The sequence below is a fragment of the Danio rerio genome, chromosome 21 (genome assembly GCF_049306965.1).
Source record: "Danio rerio strain Tuebingen ecotype United States chromosome 21, GRCz12tu, whole genome shotgun sequence".
In the NCBI taxonomy this organism is placed as follows: domain Eukaryota; kingdom Metazoa; phylum Chordata; class Actinopteri; order Cypriniformes; family Danionidae; genus Danio; species Danio rerio.
Window position 1 is genome coordinate 26,510,167 of NC_133196.1, and position 19,373 is coordinate 26,529,539.

At 34.9% G+C, this 19,373-nt stretch overlaps 1 protein-coding gene across 9 annotated transcripts in view; it reads left to right on the forward strand.

The window, feature by feature from the left end:
• Positions 1-5,367: 5,367 nt before the first annotated feature.
• dixdc1b (DIX domain containing 1b) overlaps positions 5,368-19,373 on the forward strand; it is a 50,279-nt gene continuing 36,273 nt past the window's right edge. For 3 of the 9 annotated variants that reach the window (XR_012396800.1, XM_068216057.1, XM_073935390.1), the window contains exons 1-2: positions 8,648-8,894; positions 17,463-17,592. Coding sequence is in view for 8 of the 9 variants with exons in the window: in XM_068216057.1 (XP_068072158.1) it covers positions 8,835-8,894; positions 17,463-17,592 (190 nt within the window). In the remaining variant the exon portion in view is untranslated. Of the gene's footprint in view, positions 5,699-8,647; positions 8,895-17,462; positions 17,593-19,373 lie in introns of those variants that run through there. The other 6 variants (XM_073935388.1, XM_005161265.6, XM_073935389.1 and 3 more) reach the window with 3 other exon arrangements.

The window sequence follows — 19,373 nt, forward strand, 5'->3', positions numbered from 1 at the left end:
TTCTGCAGGCAGTTTTTATAAAGTGTGATTATAAAAAATATAATTAATTACTTTTTACCATTGGAGGCTGGCTATATTCACACACTTCTGCCACACAATTGTTATGTTTAACAACAATATGTTAAAACCTTTTAGTATAAGTGAATATAAATACAATAATCAACAAGTTTACATAAAACAATCAGCCACATAACACAACTACAATCATTTAATGCACAATAACAGAAACAGTATTAATGACAGCACACTAGTCTGTTTTCTACAAACCAGCTTCAAATTCTACCGATTACTTGTCCGAAATATACCCATATTTGCATTCTCTGGCAAAAACCATGACATCTCTCCTCACTAATGTAATGTTCTGACCTATCATGAGATGTTTCAAACACAAAACCACAAACAACAGTCTGATGCAGTGCTGACATCTTGTGGACAAACTAAGCAATGCAAAAAGGATTCAGAGCACATGTGCGAGCTGCTCATACGTCAAATGCATAGTTAGAACAATTGAGTTGTGCTCATGCAGTGAGCAGGTTTAATAACATATTAAAATTATATTCATTATGATTAATAATTGAAAATCTAGTTTATTGAGTTCTTAATAAAAAAGCACATTTCATACTTCCTGCGCATGATATTTCAATCAATAGCCCAGGCATTTAAATGGCATCAAACTGAAACACAGAAATCTGCATTCCTATATATTTATATTAGCGCTGGGTTTTAGTATCCAACCTTCCTTGTAAGATGTCATAACCTAAAACTGGACTGCAAAACTCAACCAATGTGTGCATTTTTTAGTTTTTCATAAAAATTTGTCCGTGACTGTGAGAAAATAATCAGCAATTTGTTTTATTTTTGGGTGAGCAATTTCTTTATGAGCCCCAAATAGTGTGTCTATTTGTGTTACCAACACAGTATTTACCAGAGTGGAATAAACTTGGAAATTTCCAGGATGTGAAAACAGGGTAAGAGAGATCATTTTATATTTTAGTTGGAGCACTAATTCATATGTTTTGTCGTCATACATGTATATACATAGATGCCTCATTAGTGGTTGTTTTTATTGGCTGCTATATGTAAACTATCTGCCGTTTTTAATGTGACCACTCTGATGGTCATTCCACATATGTTTAAAATATGAAATAAAGTATTGGTATGCGTTTCTAGTGAGTAGGTGCTATTTCCCAGGCTCTTCTAGATGACTTGGGCAGAAACAGTTGCTTCCAAACTGCAGACAGAGAAACTTTCTTTCTGGCAGGATATTTGCTTCAGTTAATTTCTACTTTAATCACAATGGTGTCTAATTCTCCACCAATACTAGTAATTCTAAAGTCAGTGTTAGTCACAAGGTGCTCATTACTGCCTACATAACTGTGTTAACCTTAAAACATTTTAACAGTGATAAACAGGTGTACATTTTTTCAGGAATTGTATCTTCAATTTGAAACTTTTTAACAACTCACATTTACTGACATGATTACAGTGTTTTAACTATTCACACATATGACAACTGCAAGTTTACGAATGTATCACAGTTATGGTTATATAGGAACATTTTCATTTGAAAACTTTGTTTTGTTTTATGGAAAACTGATGCATATCCCTGATTTTTTTTTTCTCTCTCTCAAACTGAATGTAGATGAAAATTCAGTTCCTCTTGACATTTGCATTCTAAAATTACAGATTTTTGACAGTAGCTTTTCTCAAAACATATGGCATTGTTTACTTAAATTCCTCTGTTTTTCTGTGAAAATACACAAATCTTGTAAAACTGTTATTTTCTTGATGTCAAAAATCATTGTATTCGCCAAATACTGGAGGGACTGAATTGTAAAAACCATCTGTTAACACAGATTAACTTACAAAAGAGACATCTAGCTAAAAAATTGACTTTGACAGGATATGCAACCTGTACATATCTTTTTGATATCTTTGTGTTTTATGTATTTGCATATTTATCACTGAAACAACTACACGATGAAGCTGAAAATTTCTCGATTACCCACTGCCATTGTTTTACTCTTCACTGCAATATTTTAGTCAGTCCAAACCCAATGCACTCAAAAAAGATTTTTGCTGCTTGTTCAAATGACTTATTTAAAGTAAAATGAGCTGTCAACACAATTCTTGAGTGTTTTGGGAACAACTTAATTGTTTTATGTTAAATCCACTTAAAATTGTAAAAACAGTTAATTTTTAAGTTAATTTAACCGATTTATATTGGGACAACATGAAAGAATTGTTTGGAACAAGTGCATACGCTGTAAAAAAATGCTAAGTTTCACACAATTGGTTTGTGTTGGGACACCATGAAGGAATTAACTTAACTTGTGGATTGAACATAAAACAATGAGCTACATGCACAGCTAGTGTTTTTCAGCCAATCATAAACTTCTGGTAAAAGCTTAATGTGACTATTTTCAATTTCATAAAGTTCCTTTTACAACTTCGATGTTGCACTGTAGTTACAATACACTCAGTTAAATAGACTTAAGCATTCTTTTAGTTGTTGTAAAGACATGGCGGGGGAGAATGGAATGTAATGCAGTACTGCTTGTCCGATCTGAGACCCACTTTACATTGTATGCATCAGGCAGGGAAGATCACTGTTTTTTTTTAAGAAATAAGACTCTTCATGAGTTCACACTTAGATACTGTTTGACAACTTGTTAGCAAGTTAGCAGGTTTGGCATGCTGTCACGGGAGAGAACCCTGAGCTCGGAAATAGTTGAGCCCAGGGCTCCCGCCAAGTCCATAGAGCATGTGAGGGGAGTACGAGATCAGGTGTTCTGGAGAGCCCCCCTTGGCAAAAGAGGAAAGGAGGAGAAGGGGTGGATGGGGGGTTACTTCGGGAAAATGAAGATAAGGGAGTAGTTCTTTGCTAGGTTACTTATAGTGAGTTTGGATCGATCTGATTGGCTAGCTAATGAGTGTAGATGAGTGGCCAGCTGCAGTCAATCATATCACGTGCTCCTCTCAAAATTAGTTTGTAAAACTTCATTAAATGTGGCAATTTTATAATGAAGAGACAGTTCACCAGAAGTGTTGAGGTTGGCTGGGCTGAAAAGTCTGTGTGCATATACCCCATTAAGTTGTCCCAAACCTTAAGAATTGTGTTGTTTTAGCTCATTTTGAATAAGTACTTTAAACAAACACCAAATATATTTTTTTTTAAGTGTGGACTTTCTAAATTTCACAGAATATTCTAAAAAAGTTGATGGTAAACAGAAACCTAGCACAAAACTTGTGAGCAATGAGCTTTCATAGCTTTCAATTTGTTCTGTTTTACAATTAAAAAATAAACGGGCGATAAGAAATTAACGTTTTAAGTACCGGTACACCCTTTTGTCAAAATCCATGTAATTTATGTTATGTAATAGCAAAGGTGCCCAAATATGTATGTGTGTGTGTATGTGCCAAGTGGAGTTATATCCCTTGAAACATCAGTAGGTTGTGTTGCGGTGTGAAAATCGAAATATCTACATGAATTTTGTGATAATAAAAAGATAACGTTAAATTAAAACTTGTGTGAAAATAAAATAGCACTATTTGGAAGCTAATGTGTATTTGCAAATATATCTACATTGAATGCAGCACTGAGAAATTATGTACAAACAGAAAAATGACCGTTTAGACAAGTAAAACATTGGATGTGTATCTAGACACGTATTTATGAATTATTAAAAAAAAAAAAGCATACAAGGAAAAAATAAGCTCTGCATGTATGAGCAATGGAGGAAAAGATAAAGAGAAGTACTATTGAAAGGTGCTTAGAAATGCTTGAACAAACTTTTTCTGGGTGAGTGGATCCTCTGTAATCACTTTTGTGTATATTCTTTTGTAAATTGTTTGTTTTTAGATGATTTGAACTGTGACTTTCTTTTGAACTGTATGAAATATAATTCAAATCAGCTGATAACTCAAACTCTGTTGCAGGTGTGGTCAACATTTATCATGTAACTAGCATGTCAGATTGCCAATATTGTCTTCAATATGCAGTGAGCCTGATGTGCTATCAATGCTGTATTTCTGCAAAACGCTACATTGGAAGCTGATAAGGTTTATAATTATTGACAAATTTATATATATTTTTAAATTTTGTTACTCTATATGGTTGTTATTGTGCAAATATTTGTTTCATTTTTTGTATTAATAAACAAACGTACAACAGCGAAGCATTTGTCACATGTGATTTACTTAAATAACTGTACGATTTTGATTTAAACCTCTGATTTCAAACGGATAATTTACCAATCATTTTAATCCTGTCATCATTTACTCCAACTTTGTTTTAAATATTTTTGCACTTCTTTCTTCTGTTGATCACAAAAAAAGTTTTTTTGAAGAATGTTGGAAACCTGTAACTATTGACCTCCATCATGTTTTCTTTTTCATATGGAACTACATAGTTAAATGTTTTTTGCTATCTTCAAAATATCTACACTACCTGACAAAAGTCTTGTGGCCTATGCAAGTGTTAGGAACAACAAATAATAACTTGACATCTAGTTGATTATTTGGTACAAGAAGTGGCTTAGATGAAAGGCAAAGGCCTCTAGATAACGCTTATTTTACCAAAATAAAATGTGATCATTCCCTGATTTTTTATTATTTAATTAGGACAGTAAGGTCTGACTTAGCTTAGTCAAAAGTACTGTCACTTAACAGAAATAATATACAGTATAGAATATAAAGTCATAGTGCAGTGGTAAAAGAATGAATGCTGAGCATGACTCCCATGATCTTGGAGGACTGCATCCATACATCTCGGCAGTGACTCAACTAACTATAATAAAGTCATCTGGAATGGCAAATAAAGCATTCTTGCAGGACTCCTAGAGTCCATCAAGATTCTTTGGATTAATTTCAATGCCTCCATCTTACCCCAGACATACTCTATAATGTTCATATCTGGTGACTGGGCTGGCCAATCCTGGAGCCTCTTGACATTTGCTTTCAGTAACTTTGATGTGGAGGCTGAAGTATGAGAAGGAGCACTATCCTGCTGAAGAATTTGCTCTCTCCTGTGGTTTGTAATGAAATGGGCAGCACAAATATCTTGATACTGTTGATGCCATCCACTTTGCAGATCTCTTGCATGCCCCCATACTGAATGTAACCTCAAACCATGATTTTTCCTTCACCAAACTTGACTGATTTCTATGAGAATCTTGTGTCCTTGCGGGTTCAAGTAGCAGTATTTGTGATGATTGTGATGCAGTTCAACAGATGACCTTCTGCCACTTTTACAACTGATCAACTTGGAGTCAAGGTATTATTTGTTGCTATTATTGACTTGTCCATCAGTCTTTAATTTTTAACCGAAGAAAAAACTGATAAATGTTTGGGACAGCAGGGGGAGACAAAGACCACTAATAAAAAAGGAACAATCAAGGTTTAAGTTAGCTTTTTAAATCACAAAAGTGATGGTTGAAAACGCTTGCTCTGTTATATCAGCATTCGCTCAAATGTTTGTTAGTGGACACTTTTTTTGTGTGTGGACACAACTAATAAACCAATGGCTGTTTCACGCACGTGCCTCTGTTTCAGGTAACCATAGAAACTAAAACTGGCGTAAAATCATCAGTCTGCGTCTGTGATTTACTTTCTACTGGTGGAGATTTATAGCTCGTTATATGAAAGTGGATGGAAAAACGTATTGATGATATCGTCAAGACGGCGCGAGAAACCCAGGGTAAGATCGTTCAAACTTTAAGAATCGTTTGTTTGAGTTAACATGTTATGAATGCTAAAGCTAAGTAGGTACGATTCTGATGAGATTGTGTTTAACGAATCGGCTTGTGTTTAAAGGTACAACATTTTAGCTTCAGCTGACGTTTAAGTTGACACCAGCTAGTCTTTTGAACAGTAACTTATGCGATGAAATCCTCTAGGGAGTTTGGTAACTTGGCTGAGTTTCCATCATCCAGCGGCTGATTATTATCAGCAAGATGCTGCATTTACCATCGGTGCAATAACCTTATGATTATAACACCGACATTTTAGAAGACAGGTGTAATTTTTAGGTTGTCATGTAATAAGGATTTCAGGTTGTGATGTAATAGAAACGTAAATAAAAAAATGTATAATAAACGTAACGTATTCATCTTATTCTTCAGCAAGGAAATCTTATTGTTCCGCGAGGCAGATTCCATTGGGTTGCAATATAGACTGGAGAAAAGCTTGGTTGTTGATATTTTCTTCCTAATAAAACTAAAGAAATCCCATGTGAAATATTGCATAAAATATATTCAGCTAACGCATTTATTTCCAAATATGTTGATATTCTGAGTAATTGTACATTTTGTTGTAAGGATGATGAAACTTTAATACATTTATTTTGTATGTGTGAATTTGTTCAGAAATTTTAGTTCGACTTGTATCATAATTTGAAACACCCCTTCTACCTTTGAACAATATTTTAGTTTAAAGAAAAATATTTGTCATTACTCAAAATCTGCACATAAATCTAAAGAATTTATCTTCAACTTTTTTTTAATCTTGTTTGGACTTTTTTTATATCTACATAAACAAAAATGCATGGCTTCAATCCCTACTTTTCAACGTTTTCTTATTAAAGTTGACTCACTACTCAAATCTTTCCATATGTGTAACAACAAAACATGTGTTGGTACTATATTAAGAACTGTTGTGTATTGACCTATGGTATTGACTCTGATTTGATTTAGATAGCTTTCCTGTAATGCTCTTAATTTATTTATTGTCGTACACAGTTGTAATTTACTCACCCCTTTCTTTGTTTTGTTAGTCTTTTTTATTTCTGCAGTTGATGCAGCTTTTATTTTCCCTATTTTGTATCTCTCTTATATTGATCTCCTGATTGTGGTTGTATACCGGCCCATGCCAAGTGAACTGTTCTCATTTTGGCTCTAAATTTCCACATTGTGCTGTTTATGAGATTGCTGAAGATTTCAGATGTAGCTGTAACTGCATACTGTGCAACAAATTACAATAAAAGCAAATTATTTAGTTTTAAATCTTACCAACAGCAGAGCTATAATATTATAATTATAATAAACAGAATTTGGGGATTTTAATAGTGTATTATATTTTAAATAATGTTGCTAAATATTAGTATTTTTGTTGTTGTTGGGTCATTCGTGTAAAATCAAACGCATTTCAGAAACTTACCAGCTTTTTCTGAATGTTTGTTTCTGAAGAAAGATAAACCTAAAAAGTGATTAAAAACTAAATATTAACTGATAAATAATAATGGATGTAGATGAGTTCCACTATTTTGCAGAGAAGGGTGAAAATTAATCTATTAATAGATTTTAAAATTTAGATTTTGTAATAAAAAATGTCCGCTTTCAGCTAAAAGGTTCTGTTCTTGCTGGAGTTTACTTCAGTATAGGTATGTTTTGTGCAGGTCATTAAAATAAAAGGAAGCAAGAAAAAAATATTTTTTATATTCTAATTAAAAGAAAAATGTATCAGCTATATGCCGTGTAACCAGATTTGTTTTTTTGCCTCATAAAATGTGCACAGTTTAACAATTCGCTTATTGGGTCAAACTGACCTCCCAGTATCTCTCTAGAATTTAACCGTATAAGTGCCTTAAACTGAAGACACCCAAAGATTAAAAAAACTAAAGGATATTATTAAATTGTTTTCCATTAAAAAGATAGTTCACCCAAAATGAAAATTTAGAAAGAAAGCTAAAAACCTGAAACCATTGACTTCCACAGTATGAATAACAAATACTATGAACGTCAATGGTTACAGGTTTCCAACTTACTTCAAAATATCTTCATTTGTGTTTAACAAAAGAAAGAAACCCATAATAACTTGAAACAAGTAATAGTTAAATAAATGATAACAGAATTCTCATTTGTAGATGGACTGTCATTTTGAGACTAATAGACTGTAATGATAACATAACGAACTGAAGGATGGTAAAATTAGTATTGATAATTTATTAAAAAAATAAAATGTTCATTGGTTAAATGTCATGCCAGGATACCCACTATAACCAAAATGGTCACAAAAGTAATAAATACCTTTTAAAAGAAATAATAATTATTTACACTTACATTACTCTATTTCCTACAGCAGGGGGAGACAGATATTTGATGAAAACTAGACAGCATATTTCCAGATTGTAGATGTAGATCTGTATACTGTTATAATGTGTTGCATTTCAGTGTGAATATGTTTTTAAAAAGAATAATTCTTAAAGGTTTTATTTTTATATAAAAAAGAAAGAAAAAAAAAGAAAGTGTAGGAAGCAGGATGCATGAGCAGACAGGAAGGATGTGGTATAATGGGGCTGTACACAATGAAGCCAGTAAACTGACTTCACAATTTCAGATTTCACGTTATCACTTTTACACATGTGTGGTTGTGTAATGTTGGTTTAGAGAACGAAGGTCTACAGTGTGTGGCATCCCATAATATACAGTGTTTTAACTTTAATTTAGAGCGTTTTTAGAGCATCCCGCTGTTTTAAAATGAGTCTTTTAATTAAAGTCAGCTATATATCCTGCGCGCCACTGTCCCAATACTGCAGAAATAAGCCAAAGCAGTAAAACAGCCCAAGTCAGCGTAAAAGCGTCTCCATGACGACCGCAAAGCAGCTGCTGCGGGCGCATGCGCATCACTTCTCGCCATCCGCGTCCACCTCGTATCCTGTTTCAGGTCTTTCGAGCTAACGGGCACATATGGCCATCGCCTTGGCTGAGGTGTTTTCTCTGGTTTCCTTTGTTTACTTCAGCTTTTGCGACATGCGGTTAAAACGCTCTCTCTGACTTAAGGAAGGTACCATTATTCCCCTCGCGCTCCTCCGCTCACCTTGATGAGAAGTCAGAAGAATGATCGCATCCTTGTCTAAAGGAAACCTGCTTGACGTGCTGCAGGAGGGTCCCAATGAGGTACTGGACTCCGAAAACTCGTTTCATTTGCATTCGTGTCATTTTCTCAGAGTTTGGTTAAGTCCGGGCTAAGCGAAAAGTTTAAGCACTTTAGCTGTCGCAACTTTTAAGACGTAACGTTACCGTTATAAAGAAGAGCGCGACGGCATTGTATTGTTTACTCTTCTTTGAGTTTTTGCTGTAGAACAATAGTTACCAGGTCCCTACTCATACAAAATTTATGGTGCATTTTATTGTATAAGGTAGTTTAAAATCAGTGCTTGTTGGCTAATATGGTACACCTCAGATAGCACATGCGAAATAAAACCATTGTGCATTACGTACCCGGCGTAGATACTGCACAATGTATATACCATGCATACTGGTGAAATCATCGAAATAGAAATTATTTTTTATGTTAATGAATTGTCATTGGAATTATAGTTACACAAATTAGGCTTTGGAAATCGTTTTTATATTAAAATGTGAATATTAATACTTTGATAAATTAATATTATTAATAAAAACAGGACAATGTAAATTATGAAATAAATACAACATAATATTTATTCATAAGACATATGATAACAGACAATAATCCTGATAGCTAAACGATGAGAGACAATCCTATTAATCCTGCATAGAGCCTATTTAATGCCACTTAGATAAATGTGTGTGTGTATATATATATATATATATATATATATATATATATATATATATATATATATATATATATATACACAGTATATATATATATATAACAGTTGAAGTCAGAATTATTAGCCCCCCATTTATTTTTTTCCCTGTTTTCTGTTTAACGAAGAGAAGATTTTTTTCAACACATTTCTAAACATTTCTCATTTTTAATAACTGATTTATTTTATCTTTGCCATGATGACAGTAAATAATGTTTTATTAGATATTTTTCAAGACACATGGTTTGTTCTGTAGACTATCGGAAAAAAATAGCATATTTTTTATCTATATTTTTTTGCATGTCTACAGAACAAACCATCGATATACAATGACTTGCCTAATTACCCTAACCTGCCTAGTTAACCTAATTAATCCAGTTAAGCCTTTAAATGTCACTTTAAGCTGTATAGAAGTGTCTTGAAAAATATCTAGTCAAATATTATTTACTGTCTTCATTGTAAAGATAAGATTCGAGCCAGTGACCTTTTTGCTGTGAGGCGACAGCGCTACCCACTGCGCCACCACGCCACCCTACTTCCAAATAGCTGACCAAAAATGTTTTTAAAAGAAACTATTAAAAATATACAAATGGAATAACCTTTTTTGCAGTTTATGAGACCCTGTTCTCCCTCTGTATATTTTACCCAGTTAGACTGTAGTTTTATTAACATGGTAGTCTTCTACACGATCGCCTCACAGCAAGAAGGTCGCTGGTTCGAGCCGCGACTAGGGCAGTTGTCATTTCTGTGTGGAGTTTGCATGTTCTCTCTGTTTGCGTGGGTTTCCTCCGGGTGCTCCGGTTTACCCCACAAGTCCAAAGACATGCAATACAGGTAAATTGAATAAACTAAATTGGCCATACTGTATGTGTGTGAATGAGAATGTATGGGTGTTTCCCAGTGCTAGGTTGCAGCTGAAAGGGCATCCACTGCGTAAAACACATGCTGGATAAGTTGGCGGTTCATCCCTCTGTAGCGACCCCTGATTAATAAAAGGACTAAGCCGAAAAAGAAAAGAATGAATGAATGAAAGTATTTTAACTAATCTATCCAGGAACTTACTCTAACAATTTTTCTATGGATATATTACCCAAAAGTGAAAAATTACTCACTATTTACTCAGCCTCAGGTCTTTCCAAACCTCTATGAGTTTCTTAATTCTGTTGAACACTAACAAAGATATTTTGAACACAGCTTAAAACCTTCAACTATTGGCTTCCATTGTTAGAAAATTAAACACTGTATGGTTGCAGGTTTTCAGTATTTTTTGGATGAACTATCCTCCCCTATGAATCATTTTAACCTTGTGTCAGTTATCAAGCTCATTCTCTTAAAGATTGTGTGGGAAGAGGTGCTAAGCATATTATGCCATTTCAGAAATCACTATTATCAGACATTCCATACTAATGCTACCTTAGAACGAGTGCTTCTACATCTGCCTGCCCTCAGGCTGTAACCATAAACCATCAAGTGCTGCTTATCATTGATTTTTCTGTTTTGAATCCCGGCTGTCTCATCCTCTACAGATATCCCAGTTCACATCAGGTAAAAGGTGAGAATAAAGTGCCCTGATTGAATTAAATCCATCTGTAGTGGCACTGTGGGTACATGCAGTTCATTTGTACAGCTGGCTGAACAGAACTATTGCCACCTTCCAGTTTTCATGCACAGTCAGCATCTTGCTGTGTGTATGTGCTGAAAGCTTTCTGTGTTCTCGTTGAGAAGCCTGTTAATCTGGCCCACTGCTAGATTGAGCTGAGACGATATGCTTCAGACAGAGCTTACATTGTGTTTTTCAGCCCACCGTGTGGCAAATCAATAAACGCTACTGTGTGTGAAAACATGCAGAGCTCTTTTTGGGATATTTTTGTGTGTACATGTGTTTTCTTGACTGTGCATGTGACTGCACACGACACAGATCAAGTTGACATATCATGTGAACTAGACGTTGACTTGTAAGGTTTAGGCTAGGCATGAGCCGGTATAAGATTCTGATATGATAACCTTGGATAAAAATATCAGTTTCACAGTATTGTGAGTACTGCTCTAAAATATATTATTTTTAAATGTTTGGGTAAAAAACAAGAACTTTTTCTCCTTTGAACACAATATATTTTATTTTGGGAAACTTAAAATATTTTGGAACCGTAAACATGTTAGGCTAAATAATTCAAACAAATCGTTGACTTCTGCTGTCTTAATTAGTTAAAAAAAAAAAAACAGATTTTATTACTATTTAAAATGGGATATTTTCATATCTTTTTTTTGCTGGTGATACAGTTGTCCTAAAAAAAAAATAATAATAATAATTAATAATATCCAAAGATTTTGGGGGTTTTAAAACCTTGACTTTTCCAAAGTGCGGTATACCTTAAAAACGATTAGCTTCATGCCTAGTTAAGGCAGAGAAAAGGTTTTAAAAGCTTAATAATACTATTTAATACAAGCTGCAAGGAACACTGACATCAAACTTGTTCAATTTTAATTATAGTCTGCTGTTTAAGAGTTTAACAGTTTTCAAGTATTTTTGGAAAAATTATTTTAAAAATGAAAACCAAATTTTTAAAATATGACTACCAAAATTTAAGATATGTATTTTTAATTTAATCAAAATTATTTGAAATAACTGTAAAAATTAGATTTTTTTGACTGATTTTAAAAACCAATTAAAAACCTTGTAGAAATCGGTTGTGCTGTTAATTATTGTGGATATTTTTAAGTTCGTTCCTTTAACTTTTTCATTGCATTTCATTGAACACAGACTTGAGCTTTCATGCTCCAAAAAGGGACAAATTGAATCATAAAAATAATCTATACAATTTATGTCCCTTATTCAGTCTTTTGAAGCCATGTGATAGCTTTGGGGGAGAAACAGACCAAAGCTGGTTGTATGGAAAATCTTGACATCTGTTCCCTAATTGTATTGCTTATGAGAGAAATTATGTCTGATTTATGTCTGTTTTTTTATTTGATTTTTTTTTAAAAATCAGTTAATCTTGCTCACGTTATTGGTCTGAATGATTAATTCACTGATACAGTAAAAAACATTTAAATTGTGGTCTTTCCCTCCCATAAAGTCACTGAATTGCTACTTAAGACATTATAAAATAAAAGTCACATGGACAATTTTGTCATGGTTTTGTGCATTGTTTTTTATTTAAAAGCATCAGTATTGGTAATTGCATAAAGCTAATTGCACAGTCGTTCAGATGAAAACAATAGTTGAAAAAAAAATGTCTAAATGATTAATAATGACAAAAATATTTTAGGAAATACTACGCAACCAAGTAATAGGTAATTACTTTTAGTCAAAATAAGAAATCACCCTTTCTGCCCACTGTATTTTTTTCTGCAACCACCCCACATTCTTCATTTTTGAAAAAAAATTAAAAATCATATCTTGTTCAGTGCGCACGCAGCACATTTGCCAGAGGGTAGAGCTGCGGCAAACCTCACTGCAGTTTTTATGTGTTCCTACATGTATTTGCTGAAGAGGAAGCGTGAGCGTGGGGAGTTAAGCTGTCCTTTTGTGACAAGCCAGAGAAAGTGCAAGTCAGATTAATCCATGCTGTTGAACCAGGGTGATGCTGGCCGCCAGTGGTGAATGGGCATGGACTTGCCCTGTCAAAGCAGGTGCATCTTGAGCATTGAGGCATAAATTTCTTTTGAAAAGGGGCATCAACACAGGCACCCCATATTTAGCCACTCCACCAGGACAGTCAGCACTATATACTCTCTTTCAGGGAAGGTGTGCTAAACGGACATTTTTGACACTTGCACTGAAAAAGCAAATGAGATGAGATCTGTGAAACTTCGACTCTTATACGGTATTATAACAAAACTCTTTGTGCATCTAAAATCACTACTGTACGAGTGGATACTGCAATTAAGTTTAGAGTTGTTTTTTTTATTTTATTATTTTTTTTACATTTTTATTTGTTTCACAACTGTTATCAATTAAAGTATGTTCTATTTGATATGACCTCCCATTTGTAAATTGTTTTTTGTGGTCTCAAGATAATAAAGTGGGATAGTAAAGAACCTCAGCATAACTAAGTCGTCCATGTTGATTTTGGACATATTAAATTTTTCACAAACTATTGACCATATTCTACAATGCAGAAGTGCTTGTTCTTGGGATTGTTTTAGAAATTCTGATTCAGTTGTCTATAGGAGTAATAACTAGGAATAATAAATGACAGAAAATGGTCAAACTACTTGATCTACAAATTAGTGTGTTCATGACTACACACAAAATGTATAATAATATAAGTAAATGTCAGTTTGCAAGATCGAGCAATGTAATGATATGTTTTAATGTCTAAAAATTAATGGAAGTGAATAAAGTCTCGAGGCAAAAATACTCCAGTGTCTGCCCACTTGGACGTGAAGAATAAGGTCAATAGTAATAGTCAATAGAAGGGAGGTACAGTTGAAGTCAGAATGATCAGCCCCCCTTTGAATTTTTTTTTCTTTTTTTAAACATTTCTGAACTGTGTGTAGGTATAGTGTGTCCACAGTCATATTTGGGTGATAGAAACACAATAAGTCTCTTTTTTTAAATTTCCTGACGTTAAAATAGGATCCAAATCCCTCCCATTTTGAGGCCCACCGCAATGTGACATAGTAGTGCAGTTTCCCCGCCCACCGAATTGAGTGACAGCCGCATATTAACATGTCTTCGTAGTAATGCATATAATGCATAATTATTGTGGATATTTTTAAGTTCGTTCCTTTAACTTTTTCATTGCATTTCATTGAACACAGACTTGAGCTTTCATGCTCCAAAAAGGGACAAATTGAATCATAAAAATAATCTATACAATTTATGTCCCTTATTCAGTCTTTTGAAGCCATGTGATAGCTTTGGGGGAGAAACAGACCAAAGCTGGTTGTATGGAAAATCTTGACATCTGTTCCCTAATTGTATTGCTTATGAGAGAAATTATGTCTGATTTATGTCTGTTTTTTTATTTGATTTTTTTTTAAAAATCAGTTAATCTTGCTCACGTTATTGGTCTGAATGATTAATTCACTGATACAGTAAAAAACATTTAAATTGTGGTCTTTCCCTCCCATAAAGTCACTGAATTGCTACTTAAGACATTATAAAATAAAAGTCACATGGACAATTTTGTGATGGTTTTGTGCATTGTTTTTTATTTAAAAGCATCAGTATTGGTAATTGCATAAAGCTAATTGCACAGTCGTTCAGATGAAAACAATAGTTGAAAAAAAAATGTCTAAATGATTAATAATGACAAAAATATTTTAGGAAATACTACGCAACCAAGTAATAGGTAATTACTTTTAGTCAAAATAAGAAATCACCCTTTCTGCCCACTGTATTTTTTTCTGCAACCACCCCACATTCTTCATTTTTGAAAAAAAATTAAAAATCATATCTTGTTCAGTGCGCACGCAGCACATTTGCCAGAGGGTAGAGCTGCGGCAAACCTCACTGCAGTTTTTATGTGTTCCTACATGTATTTGCTGAAGAGGAAGCGTGAGCGTGGGGAGTTAAGCTGTCCTTTTGTGACAAGCCAGAGAAAGTGCAAGTCAGATTAATCCATGCTGTTGAACCAGGGTGATGCTGGCCGCCAGTGGTGAATGGGCATGGACTTGCCCTGTCAAAGCAGGTGCATCTTGAGCATTGAGGCATAAATTTCTTTTGAAAAGGGGCATCAACACAGGCACCCCATATTTAGCCACTCCACCAGGACAGTCAGCACTATATACTCTCTTTCAGGGAAGGTGTGCTAAACGGACATTTTTGACACTTGCACTGAAAATGCAAATGAGATGAGATCTGTGAAACTTCGACTCTTATACGGTATTATAACAAAACTCTTTGTGCATCTAAAATCACTACTGTACGAGTGGATACTGCAATTAAGTTTAGAGTTGTTTTTTTTATTTTATTATTTTTTTTACATTTTTATTTGTTTCACAACTGTTATCAATTAAAGTATGTTCTATTTGATATGACCTCCCATTTGTAAATTGTTTTTTGTGGTCTCAAGATAATAAAGTGGGATAGTAAAGAACCTCAGCATAACTAAGTCGTCCATGTTGATTTTGGACATATTAAATTTTTCACAAACTATTGACCATATTCTACAATGCAGAAGTGCTTGTTCTTGGGATTGTTTTAGAAATTCTGATTCAGTTGTCTATAGGAGTAATAACTAGGAATAATAAATGACAGAAAATGGTCAAACTACTTGATCTACAAATTAGTGTGTTCATGACTACACACAAAATGTATAATAATATAAGTAAATGTCAGTTTGCAAGATCGAGCAATGTAATGATATGTTTTAATGTCTAAAAATTAATGGAAGTGAATAAAGTCTCGAGGCAAAAATACTCCAGTGTCTGCCCACTTGGACGTGAAGAATAAGGTCAATAGTAATAGTCAATAGAAGGGAGGTACAGTTGAAGTCAGAATGATCAGCCCCCCTTTGAATTTTTTTTTCTTTTTTTAAACATTTCTGAACTGTGTGTAGGTATAGTGTGTCCACAGTCATATTTGGGTGATAGAAACACAATAAGTCTCTTTTTTTAAATTTCCTGACGTTAAAATAGGATCCAAATCCCTCCCATTTTGAGGCCCACCGCAATGTGACATAGTAGTGCAGTTTCCCCGCCCACCGAATTGAGTGACAGCCGCATATTAACATGTCTTCGTAGTAATGCATATAATATCAACATGGCAGGACTTGAGCAAAGCAACTGTGATTACAAGATCTTTTCAGCTCGCTGTGATCATTAATCATAATCAACTGTGATCGAGAATGAGTTTTACAAGTTTAAAATGTTTTTAAAACAGTGCATGTTTGAATGAATTGTAGCAAATTTTACCGTTGTTTTACTTTATCACCACAGTCGCATGTTAGTACAATTATACAGAAGACGCTTCAATCTAGGTTTGTGGACATTAAATCAGGTTTATTTTGTACATTAGCCTAACTAATATCCATACAGCAGTGGAGATTAACGTGTATCCTGTCACATTTGCAGTGTAAAACAGTGCAAAGATAAACGTGCGCACTGTGTGTGTGTGTGTGTGTGTGTGTGTGTGTGTGTGTGTGTGTGTGTGTGTGTGTGTGTGAATTTATGACATTGTGTGTGACTCATTGAAAGGCTTGAATTACCTCCACAACAAACACATCAAATAATCATTGGGAAAGTTTTTACTGTAGTATTTCTCACAAATGTTATGTGAGATGTGCGTCCTTCATGTCTGTCACTGTGCTGTTTATCTGAAGCAGCCGAGGTGGTGATTGAGGCACACTCTGACAAGCACATGGCAACGGTGGGCGGGGAGAACTAGCATTAAAGGCACAAGCCACAAAAACAGCTACAATGTGTTCAGAGCAGAACATTTCAATATTCTGAAAGGTATAATAAATAATCTGATGGGTGTTTTGAGCTGAAACTTTGCTGATACCGGAGACACACAAAAGACTTAAATCTTGAAAAAAGTGTAAAATAGGTGCCCTGTAAGTAAATGTAAATTAACCTGTTTCATTGGAAATATTTAAGAAAACAAAGTAAAGATATTACTGAACATGTAATGACAATGTTCAAAATATGCTTCTAAGAATATTTCTAGCCAATAAAACAAACTGATTCTTTGACTGACTGCAAATTGATGCTTTGTTATGTTGGTGATTTAGCATAAAAATGTTTGCATTGTGCGTAAAAAAGACATCTAATCTAACTTTGTCACTATGCAGTTTTAACGATACCTACTGTAGAAACAGCGAGAACACACAAAGTGTATCATATTGAATTGGTCTTTAGTTTTCTGTTAAACTCTGCAGGTCAGTGGCTCCTAAAGAACATATTTGTACTGAAATTTTGTATGTGTTTTTTGCCTTTCTAGCAGCAACTGGCTGCGTATGTGTCCTGGGTTAATGCTCAGCTGAGGAAGAGACCAGGACTGAATCCTGTGAGTGATTTACGACAGGATCTCAGAGACGGTGTGGTACTAGCACACCTCATTGAGATAGTGGGTAAGTCTCTTCTTATTGTACCACAGTTCTAGGGTGGCACGGAGGCTTAGTTGTGACCAATGTCGCCTCGCAGCAAGAAGGTAGCTGGTTCGAGTTCAAGCTGGGTCAGTTGACATTTCTGTGTGGAGTTTGCATGTTCTCTCTGTGTTGGCGTTGGTTTCCCTGGGTGCTTAGTTTTCCCCCAAAGTCCAAAGACATGCAGCGAAGGTGAATTGAATAAGCTAAATTGTCCGTACTGTATGTGTGTGAATGTTAGAGTATATGGGTGTTTCCCAGTACTGCAGCTGGAAGGGCATCCACTGTGTAAAACATACAGGGCTCGAAATTAACCTTTTTGCTTGGTAGCACCGGTGCTCCTAACTTTAAAAATGTAGGCGCATCAGCCAAAATTTAGTCGCACCCACCAATTATGAGCACTGTTACTACAAGTTTTATACAAACATATTTAATGTATTTGAAATCAACACTAATCAAACTAACAAGCAAAAAAAAAAATCATATATAACATTACATGCAAGCGTGAGGAAAATATGTCTCAACGAAATCCCATTATCACAAGAAAAAATATTTTTATAGCAGAACTGAATGACCAAAGCATACACGGAGTGCTCACCGGCCCTGCACGCACTGCTTGAATTAATGTGTTAACGGTATAACTGTGCTGTTCTCACAAGTGCTGTCTGATATTGCACTGATGCTTTTGACATATACTGTACCTTATTATATGCATACATGTTAATAGCAATACCGGTCTTTTTAGGAGTAGCGATGTTAGTTTACTCAGTGTAAGCCCGTTTGCGATGGTGTGTATGTGGTGTTAAATTTGACATATAGCTGCCTCTTGCACGGCGGACAGCATCTGGCGATTATATGAAGGATTTAACAGAAGCTCTCGTGCTAGATGTGGCAAACGGTTACCTGAAAATTCCATCCTACAGACTTTTCATAGCGGACTTGAAGCCAATGGAAGTCTTCTATTCTTGGAAAAGTGTAGATGGTGGATTAACATTCAGCACATCATCACTAGTAAGATGTGTCATTATTTGTAGATGCCATGGTTTCTAAAACTAAATCTGTCAGAGTTATCTTCATTCTCATCTTCAGCGCTTTACAGTTTTTCGCGGTAGTAGCTCTCTCTATCATCCGAAGCCAGAAGGCACTGAGTGATTGACAGCTGATATTAACCAATCATTCACGTTCAGTGCTAGAGCAGTGGTGGGCCAATAAGAAGAGCGCGAAGGCGGGGCAAGCATTACGTACTTGGATTTGTTTACTGCAGCAAGTTGAAATGATAACTGTTTTAAACCATTCCTAAGCGCTGCGTTTCACGTTCCAAGTACAGACAAAGAGCTTAAAGATGCATTCTGTGTGAATGTCTCCCGAATCCGCACATGTGGTGAACATTTTGCAGCAAAAACTGGTCGCACACAACAATTTTAAGCATTGCAGAAATGCTCCCAAATATATAAGGTCGCATAGAAAAAATTTTGGGCCGCATATGCGACCAAAATGGTCGCAATTTCAAGCCCTGACATATGCTAGATATATGGCGGTTCATTTAGTTGTTGTGACCCCTCATGAATAAAGGAATTAAGCCAAAGGAAAGTGAATAAATGAGGATAATTATCCTATTCACTGCAGTGCTTCACATAGATAGACTGTACTTTGGTGAGCCATGAATAATAATATTACTATCATCATCCTTTTACACTTTTTTTTGTATTTGCTCAAGAAGGCCAAACATTTGCGATCGATTAACCAGTGGAAAATCCTCTGTTGCT